This window comes from Folsomia candida, unplaced genomic scaffold, assembly GCF_002217175.1.
Source record: "Folsomia candida strain VU population unplaced genomic scaffold, ASM221717v1 Fcan01_Sc018, whole genome shotgun sequence".
NCBI classification, from domain to species: domain Eukaryota; kingdom Metazoa; phylum Arthropoda; class Collembola; order Entomobryomorpha; family Isotomidae; genus Folsomia; species Folsomia candida.
Window position 1 is genome coordinate 2,009,843 of NW_019091210.1, and position 14,034 is coordinate 2,023,876.

The following is a 14,034-nucleotide window of genomic DNA, read 5'->3' on the forward strand; positions in this document are numbered from 1 at the left end:
GGGATACTTTCCTATCCCTCCATGCTAAAAGCCCATACATCTAGAGAATAAACTCTTTCGCTGTAGCTAATAGCTAATACCTATCGTAGAAATTTTATTAATAGACCCTTTTTTAAGGATTTTCGCAGTGCTTTGAATTTGCACTAATCGATCAGTATTTCAGTGATTTCAAAAATTGGAAATTCATAATTTTTGCTATTGTCCAAAGTTTTCAGAACCGTTCTAATTTTTGAAATCACTTAAAAGATCCTTAAAAAAGGGTCTAGTAATAAAATTTCTACCATAACAGTATTTACCGTCTGAGCACATCAAAATAGTTCAGCAACGTCACAATTCCAGCAATTAAGACGTACGAAATTTCTACCGAACCGCCCACTACGATATGCATAGCCATATATGCTTCCAAGAGGATGACAAGATGTTGAAAACCTAGTCCACTCGTCCAACATATATTTCCCCAATCCTTTTTCATCGACAAGATGAAGGGAGGTGACAAAGGATCCAGCAATAATAAGCAGGGGATGGACAGTGAAACAAAAAAGGCGGTGAAGAAGGTCAGTTGAATTAGCAATTTCATCAGTTTCGCCTCCATAGTTTCCTTAGAAGGTTTTCCTTAAGGAAATTATCATGCATATGTATCAGTTGTAGGCAGGGTTGCAAGTGATATATATCACCAAGTGAGATTTAATGAGATTTAATGATATATATCAATCATCTCATTTGGGACTGAGTGAGATAAATGTGAAATAGTGAGATTTATTACCCCATCTAGTGGTAATAGTAAAGTACTATTGGTCGTGCATTACGTTATCCGCTAGATGGCGCCCATAAATCTTACTATTTCTCATATTTCTCACTAATCTCATTATTTCTCACTAATCTCACTATTTCTCACTGAGATGAGATTTGTGAAGGTGAGATGAGATTTCTACAACCCTGGTTGTAGGATTAAAATTTGATAAGCCATTAGCATTTAGTAATGCTTAACTTTTAGATAATGGTATTATTGTGATATGACAGTAACTTAATTCCAAATGTTGCTAATTAACATTTATCGTCGTCCTACCTGCCATCAACTTAGCTTCAAATTCCATACAAGAATTGATTATCTGCATAGTAGCAACGTCCAAACTGTAATTCCAACGTCCACATAGAAGTAGAAAATAAACGCAAAAGATGACAAAATCCTGAAATGTTTTTGCCTTCGGTAAGTCCGTCACGATAAGATGAATCACCATGACAACGCAGTATGATAAGTGGGAAACGAGCTGGAGACGAAATGCCCGTTTGCGAGATCGGATCTTAGTCATAACAAGGTTCCCAGATTTTTTGTCCAAGTCGAACGGGATGGATCGAAGTTTTCCACATATTTTTAACTGCCGGAGTAAGAATGGAAGAAAGTGAGTTGAATACATGTTCTGAAATAAATAAAAGAATCAGGTTAAGCTTGTAACTAGAGTTGTCAGTGAAATGCGATGATCTCATCTATATTATAATTCAGAATCTCTGTTGGTAACGGAAGTAGATGGAGTTTGTCCGTGACAAGCTCCGCCTACTTCGACGTGTAATTGATGGTGGCGGAGCTTAGCTCCGCCTGCTTAAAATCCGTTAACCAAAAATCCGTTAACCCAAAATTCGTAATCACCTGACCAGCGTGAGCTGGGCTTAATAGCTATTTATCAAATAATTGTGAAATTCAAATTTCCTCCAGCTCTTTAGCATAGTTTTATAATGGCGGATACATTTTAATTTATTTCTCAATGAAAACATTCTTGGGCAATGATTATGCTTCCAAATTAAGATTTTTAAAAATTTCGTCAAAGTTAGAATGTAGGGAATTTTTACCTTTATCTTTTTTTTGTCTCCCTTGTTTACAAATAAGATGAGATAAGACGAGATGAGATGAGACGTATTTATAATGAGATGAGATGACGGATAAATTAGATGAGTGATCTATTAGTTCTTATGTGTCTCATCTCATCTCAAGTTAAATGAGATGAAATGAGTTGAAATTTGGAGTATCTCTATTAGCCTTCGTCTCATCTCACGAGTAGTGAGATGAGATGGGGTCTATCTCACCTCATCTCGTCTCACCGGCAACTCTACTTGTTACGTTAGCTTGAAACTAATCTACCCGGACAATGTTCGTAGGAAATATAAAGGGTGACTAAAAAATTATCTGATCATTCTCTTTGTTAATAAGTTTGAAGAAGAACTCTATTCACGAACTTAATAATTAGTATAGACATAAATTGTGTTTGGTAGTCCTCTTGTATCGATGGATTCGTGACGTTTGCATATTCCGTTTTTAAGCCAGCAGTCCGTTAACATTGTCATCGAAAGCGTTACAAGCGTTTAATTAAAACACCCACGTAATATAATACATAGGAATAATTATGTGTTTTAATTAATTTTGGTTGAGTAGATACCTTAAAATGACATTCTAGATTAAAACGAAAAATTTATGCTTCATCCACGGTCAGTCTAAGCGCTAGCGGAGCACGCCCAAAAATCCAATCTTATGTAAACAATATTTCGGTTGTAATTTTACCAATACCGTTCGGGATGTATCATTTTTTGGTTGGCCTAACGGACACAAATTTCGGTTGTGAACTTTTCAATGGATATTTGAATCTGATGATAAACCTCGAACAATTTACTGATGTACTTTTTACAATTGTTGAATAATCTCCAGAAGTGCAGCGTAATTAACTGAGCGTGCCCCACTCACGCCAAGACTGTTAGCCTTGATAATAACTTGTGGAAATATGTTAAAGTTAATGTCAGACGAAGCATATTAATGCCAGCTTAAAACATAATGTTTGATTAAGAATTAATTCAGTCCGTTCAGTTTTGATATTGAATACCTGTAAATCCTTGACTTCAAGTTAGTCTCACAAAGTTTCTGGTTAACACGTGGCGTGGCTGAGCTAATTAATTTCAAATTGCCATTAATTTTGAATCGAATCGATTGTAGGGTAATTAATTTTAATTCACGTATTTGAATGATTTATATTTCTTATATAGTAACAAGGTACAATTTGAATTGATAAATTTAATTTTAAACTTTAGCAACACGAAATGGGAAATTTCACAAGTCAATAAAATACAAATGTTCGAAAACATATGCAACTAGATATGTTATCATTCCAGAGAAATTTTAACCAGCGGAACTCCAATATCATAAATAATAATCAAAATACATAATATTAGGAATATTACATTCTTAAAACACACGCCTTATTCTTTATAAAAAATAGTTCAAGTAAAAAATAATATAAGACGTTTCACATCAAACATTTTCCATTCTTCTACTTAACAACACACCACGGAACACACAAAATCTCATAATAAATCGTGATTAAATTACTCCCTAAGGTGTGTAATCACGTCGATAATTTCCTCCCATTTAATCCAGTCAGGTAACGCGAATGCTACACAATTACAATTTCAGATTCCCAGTACACATTATTAATGTTTTAGTGCAAAACCGGTCGCCACGTGGAGTAATAAATGCATACAAAGTTTCCGCATAATCCAGACCATACTTACCGATATCCAAGCGGTGTTCAGCACTTACAGAAAACTGAACAAAAAAGTTTCTTTTTTCATTGCATTCAAAGCTTCAGAAAACTGGTTTGTTTCATCCATTAAGGTAGCCCAAATGCATTTAATTTGTAGTCTCACTCCAGTTCGTAAACTGAAGACGTGAGGAATAATCAAGAGAATGGAAATTTTCTGCAAAAGAATATTTAATTTTGAGAATATTGTCACAAGTTTTCAGTATTTTATAAGATATCAACTAATTAAAATCCAACCATGAAGAAATCGTTATTAATAAAATATTATTATTACAATTTTCTAAAACATTTACCTTTACGGATCCTCATTAAAAATATAATTAGTTGAACGGATTAAACTTTCAAATTATATTTGGAAAATGCTCATCCTTTGAAATTTAAATCCCCTCTTTATATTCTTCTCATACCATGAAATTTATCCTGATAAGTTCGATTGTTCTCTTGTGGTCAAAATTGAACGAGATCGATTTGATCCGTCAGATTGGTGAGGAGTATCCAGAAATTAGATGGCCCATGACATCCACCGATAGAAAGATTTGTTACGACCAGTTTGACGCCATGGGAGAGAAGCAAAATCCTGACACGGGACTATCAATTGTAAGACAAATGTTCCATGTTAACCTCCTTATCACTAATAAATAATCCGGTAACAAATATTTGTGCAATAATTAGCTGTGGGAAACCATGTTGATTGTAAATCTAAACTTGCCTAAATTTATTCTGGTAACAAATTTTAGTACGAATTGATAACAAATTACTACCATGGTATTATGGTCATATATATAAAGCCTATAAAGTTTCTAATATGTCCACCAGCTTTACATAAATGTTCTCAATGCTTGCAAAAATAACGCTCATTTTCTACAAATGATTACTAAAATACTTAATAATTTTCCATGTTCCGTTAGGACCAACTTCTTACCCGACATGGATATCCAGTCCAACGAATCAATGTCACCACAGAGGACGGATACATTCTTGGCGTTTATAGAATACCCTTCAGCCCAAAATCCTCCATTGGCGTGGCTAAGAAAGCCGTTCTTTTACAACACGGCCAAGGTGCTAACGGATTGGCTTGGCTTGTTCAAAGTGGTCCAAGAAATTTAGGCAACTATATGAATACATAAACTTGCTAAATAATAATTTCCCAGAAATATTTACAAAATTCACTAACTTTCCTCGCTTTCCAAAATTTTAACCATGTTATTAGCTGACCGTGGTTTTGACGTATTTATCTTAAATGCAAGAGGAAACACTTACTCACAAGGTCACGTGGATCCTGCAATGACACCGGATAACGTAAAATATTGGGATTTTAGGTTGGTAATGATTCCTATTAATTAAGCAAAACTATTGCAAAAATTTTAATAATTGTTTCTGGATAAAGTTGAGAAATCGATGTTTGTTGCCTCATGTAAAATTTTTGCATGCATTCCAATTTCAATTATTTTAAATCCAGTTTCCACGAAATGGGAATTTACGACTTGTCCGCAATAATTGAAATGGTGACGGAAACGACCGGAAATAACGCCATGTTCTATGTCGGTCATTCTATGGGAACAGCCATGTTGGCTGTCTTGTTATCTACCCGGCCAGAATATAATACCCGCACCCTGACCGGATTTCTTCTCTCGCCTGCCATACAATTCGGACGGACGGCCCCACAACTGAAATTCTTTACGAGGGGGAGCAATTATTTTCAGGTGGGTCAAATTGAACATTTTATTAATTGCTGTCTAATTGGGGAATACAAATTGGTATTTCCGTGTTTTAGTATTTTTTCAATAAATTTCTCCAAGGAAAATACGAAGGGAACAAAATCATTGAAAAATATACGGGAAAAAGGCCAGAATATCTTTGCGCGAAAAAACGAGATGCTTGTGGTATGTAAAATTTGCATGCAAATTTTGCTATATAATATTCAGTACGTAATTCAGACATTTTTAACATATATGTGAAATAATTCAAACCTTAAAAATATAGAAGCTTGTGGAAACTTCATTTCATTAGGATTTGGATATAACGGGCCCCAAATGAATTATGTATAGCTTGAAAAATTAAATAATCAATTATTGCTAATCTTCATCTTCATCAAAATATAAATTTCTTATTTTTCTCCGACCACACTATCTCTTCTCCTGGGCGCATTCCTAGACACCATGTCAACCAAGACATGGACACACTTCGTCCAATTAATCAACACGGACAAATTTGCGAATTTAATTACGGATTTAAATCTAGTAACAGAGCAAAGTATGGCAGAGATAGTCCAAATTGCTACAATTTGGACACTGTGTTAGCTCCCATAATCATTTATTGGGGACAAAACGATATCTTTGTGAGATGTGAGAAAAGTTAGCCCCTAGCCCCTATAAACTCAGCCCCTATCCCCTAACCCCAAAAACTCAGCCCCTAGCCCCATCCCCTATAAACTCAGCCCCTACCCCTATCCCCTAAAAACTTATCCCCTACCCCCTAAAATCTCAGCCCCTATCCCCTAATAACTCGGCCCCTACCCCCTAAAAACTCAACCCTTAGCCCCTAAAGTTGTCATATTTCCCCTAAACATAAGATACTTCAAATTACAAACTATTGCTCAAGGTTCTGCTTCAAAAAAAATCCATTAAATCTTGTCAGTTGTACTGAACTTGTTACTGGCTGTAAGAAAGTGACAGACCTTCGACACATTCAAAACTCCGCTGGTCTCGGTGTTTAAAAAGTGACTCACTGCTTACACAGTAGGGAGCAAGCGAATAAGAAAAATGAGTTTTCACACCCCCATTCTGTACTCGTCAAATCAATTTGGGCGAAATTTGGTAAAAATGCTACTTCTACCATCCTTCACAAATGTGAAAAGTGAGGCGAGGGCGGCTTAAAAAAAGTACTTATTATATGCGCATGGAGAAAATGAAGAGAAAGAGGTGGTACAAGTGAATAAGAAATTTGAATGCCAAACGTTATATCAGTCTCCAGGTTCTTCTAGTCAGACTTCTTATAGTCACTGAAGATAGGAATCCCATTCCCCAAGTAATGTTTCAATTCCAATTCAAACCGTTTGATTTTGTAGGTCGTTGAAAAAAGCTCTCCTTCATTTTTTCAAATCTAATGATAGAGAATCTATTAAATTAAATTTTGAGGAGAACGTGGTCACGTCAGGAAATATAGCACGCCTATTACAAAATATTAAATGTAACAAAAAAAATTTCACAAAAGAAAATATTTCTCACCGTAAAAAATACAATCTAAATTTAAATATAAATAATATGATAATAATATCATTTGAAGTAGTTAGGAGGATGATTTCCTATGCAGATTGTATTTTTTTTGGTAAAAAAGTTTTATTTTAAATTTAATAGATTGTAAAATATTAAATTCTATTGTAAAATAAGGACTCCATTTTCGATTTATGGCAGATTTTAATATATAAATAGAACTTACTCTCCACAACCCAATTAAATCCTCATACTTGTAGCAATTGGGGGAAAATTTAAAACTTTCTTTTGAAATATCTCCGGGGGGTGTGACCATTGCGTCTAATCCTTCAGGAGTTATCGTCTACTACCTAAGACCTACTATTGGTGAAAATTTGGAAGCAATCTGAGGGTGTGTGCAGGGTCTCGAAGGTCTGTCACTTTCTTATAGGTCAGTAACAAGTTCAGTACAACTGACAAGATTTAATTGATTTCTTTTTGAAGCAGAACCTTGAGCAATATTTTGTAATTTGAAGTATCTTATGTTTAGGGGAAGTATGACAACTTTAGGGGCTAGGGGTTGAGTTTTTAGGGGGTAGGGGCCGAGTTATTAGGGGGTAGGGGCCGAGTTATTAAGGGCTAGGGGCTGAGATTTTAGGGGGTAGGGGATAAGTCTTTAGGGGATAGGGGCTGAGATTTTAGGGGGTAGGGGATAAGTTATTAGGGGATAGGGGCTGAGATTTTAGGGGGTAGGGGATGAGATTTTAGGGGATAGGGGTAGGGGCTGAGTTTATAGGGGATGGGGCTAGGGGCTGAGTTTTTGGGGTTAGGGGATAGGGGCTGAGTTTATGGGGGCTAGGGGCTAACTTTTCTCACATCTTTGTGAGGCCGCAGGTATGCAAAAAATTTTGCAAAAAAATATTGGCTTTGTTCTCAACATTCGTATGCTTTTTTGCAACAAAATTCGCCCAAAAATAACAAGAATTTTTGCATGGAATTTAATGGAAAAAATGAAAATTACTAAATTCCCGGTATATTTTTATTTAGGATGCAACCAAATCCGCCTTAAAATTCCCCAATTTAAAAGAATTTAACCAAATAGACGACCCTCTTTTTACCCACCTTGATTTCGCAATTGCTAAAGATGCCGACATTTTACTCTACAATCACATCCTGACCATCATGACCAACGCAACGTATGAATAATTGCGAACATAGAATTTTAAGTATTTATGCATGCATGTAAACTGTGTAAATTAATGCAAATACTTTTTTACAATTATTTAAATAAATATTTTACTTCGTAATATTTAACTACTGTTTGTATCCAATATTTATTTAATGATTAAATTAGAAATTTATAAATGAAGTATTTACAATTGTACGATTTTGTGAAAATGAAATTATTTAGGGATCAGATTCATGAAACTGTATCATTATGCATGGAAAATGTGCAAGCTTAAGTTTGCACAATTTTTTTGCAAAATGTTTGTTACCCGGATTCCCCGAAACGGATCGATTTCTCGTACCACTGCAGAACCCGAGTAAATATTTAGAATGACTTTTCTCATCTGGTTTTCTATTGACACAAGTATTGTACCGTAGATTTTTAGGGTTAACGAGTACATTAATTAATCCTCAAATATTTGTTGAAAAGTTAATTATTTTCAGTGATGTTGCTAAAATTTCAAGCTAACAAATACACGAGGTTGCATCGTGCTTTGCAACTTTCTCACTAAAACAGTTACAAATTATGCAACTTGACTTGCAAATAAAGTTGCACACCTTTATTCCAATATTTGCAAAGATGGATTTATTTGCACACGTACCAATATATCGCAAACCAATATATTAAATATAATGTAGAAGTGTCTTACATAAGTCATTAAGTCAATTAAAAGAGGGTCAGTTTTCAGATTGGATTCTCAAATTTTGGAAATTCATGGTAAACTTTTAATCACTTTTTCATATTCCGCAAATTTATTCAGAATAAATTTGGGAGTTTTTGCAACGTAAAAAATCCTGGAATTTTTCCATCATAACCTTTACCAAATGTCGCATATCTACTAAATTTTTGCAAGTTGTTAGCTTCTTATTAAGACTAATTTTCGAGATATGCAAAATTTTGGAATTTTTTTTGCAAAATTTTCTCAACTACAACTACAAAGATCAGATTTTACAACATTTATACTGCAATAATTTTCTGTATAAGATTTTGTTCTGCGTACGCCCAATTTAATTTGATTAGTATTTATCAGGTAATTGATTGACCTCTGACCTCTAACCATGGAAGCAAAACCCGACCTTCACCCCCCACCCGGTCAAGCTCCCTCCACACCCCTTCGCCCCACCTATGTCATCCTCCAATCAGAAATTAACCTACACCAAGGACACCGTCCGTTTTCTCCCCAAGAGAAAAACCTGCTCATTTTACTCTTCTCTGTTTTCGCAATTTGTGTAACCCTTCGCCTAATTGAGTCTTATGTATGTTAAGAAAAAATTCCGCAAAAATTCAAACCTTCGCGCTACTTCCAACCGATCTCGGATGAACCCTGACACAGCGATTGGCGTCAATCCTGGCCCAAATATTGACTCCCGTGGGATAAGCAGTGATAACAACGTAACTGCTTATCAGAGGGACGAATGCAGTGTGTCGATTGACCCCGAAATAATTGTCCTTGACCCACCACCCCCTTATGATGGGGTCATGGAAAAGGGACGCTCTTGTACTCCGCCGCCTTGTTATGGAGATATTGTTTAAAAATTAGGACCGCTAATTTAATTAATTTGTGTTCGGTTCATGCTAAAGAGAGATTTATTATGTGATTAAATAAATTGTTGTCATTTAATTCTGAGGTCTAAAACTTTCGCTAGGTTTATTCCCGAATTTTTACTGAAACACAGTGTAAAATTTCACAAATTTGTAAATGCATCAGAACTCGCTAAATTTCTCAATAATACTGAAAAAGTCTCAATGCACGTATCAAAACAATATTTTATTTCACAATTTCCCCAAACAAATCAATAACATTGCATACCAATAATACATATGTAAATTAGTAAAAATCACGGAACAAAATATTTTCACAATATGAACTGGGAGGCTTGTAATATATACATCCGTACCCGCATCCACTCGCCCCAAGGAGACCATAACTAAATAAAGGTGAATATACTATAAATTCACTACATATAAATTAATATGTACTCTAGTAATTTAGAATACAATTACAATTAGCCTATGCTATTTTTATGTTTGCTTGCGCAAATAATAATAATATTCCCCGCTTAAAAGTAAATTAACCCTTAATTTTAAATTAAGTAAAATATGTATATCAAATCCAGAGTAATTTGAAATTGACAGATAGTAAATTTTGCTCATGATTGATTTGATATACATACTTAGATAGTTTACTTAATTTGCATGTATGCAAATTAAGGGTATCTTTACTTTTGAAAAGGGAAATATAATCTTTGAGAATATGTTTAAACTTAAAGCTACATAAATCCAGAATCGAGACGTGACTTCTAATTAGCACATATCTATGCATACGTCCGACAGACCCGGAAGTGACATATTTTAGTAACTTACATTTCTCCTACGGCAACATTCAAATTGAGATTATTCAGCACGAGTTCGCCACAAGATTCGTACCTCTTCACAATATTGCGTACTGTTAAGGCCATTGTTTTCCTAGAGACTTATCACAACTGCCAGTATTCAATTTAAGTGATTTTTTTGGAAACTTATGAATACTTCCGTCTTGCGCATTTTTTCCAATTTACCTGTAAAGCGTAGTTTATGAAGTACTGTTTAACTCGATATTTTCTACACACTTAGAAATCCAATTATAATCAGAAAGTATCAGAAATTATAATCAGAAAGTAAACGTATATGACTCTACCGCCGTTGTTACCGATTGGTTATAAATTTACCACCAGTTGGTGAGCAACTTATCACCAGTGGCAAATAGTTATAACCAATCGGTGACAAATTTATCACCACGGCGGTTGAGTCATATACATACGTTTACTTTCCGGTTATAATCGTGACCGAATTTGTAAGAGTGTTGAGGTCTTTATGTAGATTCAAGTACTCACGACACTCAAATAGTAATACTCATCCCAAGCTCGAATAAGATCGAAATGATGCTTTTTGTATTGAAAAGACGGCTATCATAAACCGGGGTGTTCGGAAATGCTCTCATGGATTATCAATTCAATCGCTGAAGTTTATTGTGTACATGCATATGTGTGCATAACTATGTGCGGACAACTGAGGAGGGGAGCTTGCGAGGTTGATAATAACAGATCTTGATGTCCTTTGCATATGTGGTAGGGTCCCATGAGTGTACTAAAACCCTGAAGTGGTTTGACTCCATGGCCACATTTGCGCCCGCCACACCCACTCCAAAATACCAAAAAAACGCTTTCACTCCAGTTTTCACTCACTCAAATCCACGCCAAAAATCCAATTTTACTCGGATTTTGAAATTTCTTTCACAATTACACTCCCAGATAGTTGCTTCCTGCAATCCAACATCAAACTCAATTTTTTCGAAATTTTTAGTATTTTTAAAATTTGAAATTTTGAATGAGGATTGTTGTAGTAATCAACAACGCAAATTATGCCTGCGAAATAATCATCAGCAAAATTGAGTTTGATATTGGATAGAAGAAAGCAACTATCTGGGAGTGTAATGGTGAAAGAAATTTCAAAATCCGAGTAAAATTGGATTTTTGGCGTGGATTTAAGTGAGTGAAAACTGGAGTGAAAGCGTTTTTTTGGTATTTTGGAGTGGGTGTGGCGGGCGCAAATGTGGCCATGGAGTCAAACCACTTCAGGGTTTTAGTAGACTCATAGGACCCTATCACATATCCAAAGGGCATCAAGATCTGTTATTATCAACCTCGCAAGCTCCCCTCCTGAATGTATTTACTTGTATATTCAAGATTTTTCGCTCAGGTACCCGATCACTAGAAAACATTGTATCTTGTAAATTTGCATAATGCAATTTTATTTTCACAAGACTCGTTGAGATACATACGTCGTGTATTATTTCGCAAATCATTCTCAGCAAATACAGGATACAGGTGAATCCAGATGGATGTTTCAACAATAAATAGTGTTTATTATGATAATGCAAATGAAGAAATACTAAACTACCTGTCATGTGAATATAGATAGAAGATATAAATACGTATTTAATAAAATTGTATTTTAAATTTGATTAAATACTTATATGTTCTATACTTTTAAGTACTAGAAATCCAGAAAATCCAGGAAATCAGAAGACATGCAAATCCGGGATTTCCAACTAGATACCTAAATAGAAAAATAGTAGAAAATTAACCTTCTAGCATTACACATAGATACATGCATACTTCACTATCAGTTTTATGACCAATTAGGTGGTCGACTATGTGTGGACATAAAGCTTTTGTTATACTAGCACCTATGTGATTTGCTACGTACATAAAAAATTTTTGGAAGAAATACATAGATTTGCTGCAGCAAAAATAAAGTAAATCCTTGCGTATCTTAATATGCAATAAAACTTAGGTCGCATGATGGAACCCAATAGCATTATGGCAGATTTCGTTTCCATACATAGAATGATATGATCATCCTTCAGTAAATATGTCGAATTTTTTTGACGTACATACAAAATGGCTGATCAATTCGTTGGAAAGTAATGTGTTTTGGATAAGCAAGAAATGTCAAAATTAGATCTAAGATATCTACAAAATACAAATATTCGTTGGTTCCAATATTCCAGTCATCTCGCATAAAGTAGCTTCAGCTACTTTATGCTAAGACTTTGTCCGTCTATCTGTCTGTCTGTGCGTCCGTCCGTCAACAGGATTACGGGAGAACGGATCGAGATAATCGAAATCGGTTTGCGACATCATACATACAACCCCAGGGGGAGGATCCTATCAACTTTTGGAGGCAACCGGGCCACCCCCCTGGAGCCAGGGGGTGTGGTCGGGGCAAAATGGGATTTTGGGTGAAGGTTTGTCTTTGGTCGAAACTCTTTGAATTTATGGACACAATATTCATAGTTTTGAGGAAGAAGCCACTTATATTTCTGCACTGGTAAGACTTTGTTAGTAAATATAAATATGTACATGTAAGTAGTTGTTGGGCTGAGAATTTTCCAGAGAACCCCTTTTATTTTACAGGTACCACCATGCCGCCAGAATTATAATATCCGGTTCTTCTGCCCTTCAAGGGGAACCTATTGGGTCGGTCCACGTCAATGTCAATCATGTGTTGCGGGCCACGTCTCAGATTTTAGGGCTAATTTTACCATAAATACGTACTACTTAAATAAAGTTACTAGTGAAAAAATAAAAATTCTATGTTAGAAATTGGCCGATAATTTAAATTTGTAAAAAATTTAAGAAAAATTTTCCGTTTGATGCACTGAGTGTCACGTAATTTTGGGAAGGTTTATCTAAACCTAAAAGTTGTTGTAGGCACTATAAACTAAATTCTAAAATTGAAAACATTTGAAAAATTTGAATTCTAGCCATTTTGTAATGGTAACTTCAGAACGCTATAACTTTTTGCACCCTGTCGTGTGCAACTTAAATTTCATAAATTATAACGTAATTTTAAATTTCTAATCCACCATAAAAAAATTAGGTCGCACACGACAGGGTGCAAAAAAATATATCGATTTTTCTGACACACATTAACACATGCAAGCTTATGTATGGGAATATTCCCAAAAATTATCAAAAAACAAGAGGCGTAAACAAAACTTTCAGTGACAAAATTCAAATGCCATACCAGTCCAGATTATTAACGCTGAGTTTAAAAAACTGTGACTAAAAAAATGTAGCCCTGACCGCGTCGACATTTAAAAACTTAGTACGTGCTACGCCCACTGCTGGTGAGCACCACCATCAGTAGTGTCGCTCGGAGTGGAGAGACAACATCTCCGCTCTCATGACTCTCGCTCGATCATGGGTATTGACGTGGACCGACCCTATTTTACGATATTATGGCACAATGAATCTTTTTGCGCACACGTATGAATAAATTCCTTCGTTAGTTATAATTTCGAAAATTTCAACTACTATATGTACAGATACACACGTATTTTTTTAAACTTTTTAGGATAATGTACACATATTTCGCCCTTTCGGTATGATTGAGAAAAGAGGATTCGAGTATTTTTTGAATATTTAATGCGAGCTCGTATATTTTCAAAATATAAACGATTAGATTAGACGAGTCATAATCAAATTAG

At 35.1% G+C, this 14,034-nt stretch overlaps 1 protein-coding gene and 1 long non-coding RNA gene across 8 annotated transcripts; one reads left to right on the top strand and one right to left on the bottom strand.

Annotated features, from left to right (window-relative positions):
• The first annotated feature begins 3,506 nt into the window (after positions 1-3,506).
• On the top strand, positions 3,507-8,570 carry LOC110857455 (lipase member K). 4 transcript variants are annotated; one of them, XM_035857700.1, is made up of 6 exons: positions 3,507-4,178; positions 4,490-4,688; positions 4,792-4,900; positions 5,041-5,284; positions 5,381-5,464; positions 5,565-5,702. In XM_035857700.1, the coding sequence occupies exons 1-6, from the start codon at positions 3,990-3,992 to the stop codon at positions 5,589-5,591; spliced, it is 852 nt and encodes a 283-aa protein (XP_035713593.1). In that variant the 5' UTR covers positions 3,507-3,989; the 3' UTR covers positions 5,592-5,702. The 4 variants fall into 4 exon arrangements, with proteins under 4 accessions (XP_035713593.1, XP_035713590.1, XP_035713589.1 ...); XM_035857697.1 differs by having other exon boundaries at positions 3,513-4,178; positions 5,356-5,464; XM_035857696.1 differs by lacking the exon at positions 5,565-5,702 and adding an exon at positions 7,820-8,570 and having other exon boundaries at positions 3,514-4,178.
• Positions 8,571-9,749: 1,179 nt separating this feature from the next.
• Positions 9,750-10,988, bottom strand: LOC110857348. 4 transcript variants are annotated; one of them, XR_004836569.1, is made up of 3 exons: positions 10,874-10,988; positions 10,365-10,608; positions 9,750-9,928 (listed from the first exon to the last, which is right to left on the bottom strand). It is a non-coding gene; the product is annotated as an uncharacterized LOC110857348 (long non-coding RNA). The 4 variants fall into 4 exon arrangements; XR_004836568.1 differs by having other exon boundaries at positions 10,827-10,936; XR_004836567.1 differs by having other exon boundaries at positions 10,801-10,931.
• Positions 10,989-14,034: the final 3,046 nt, after the last annotated feature.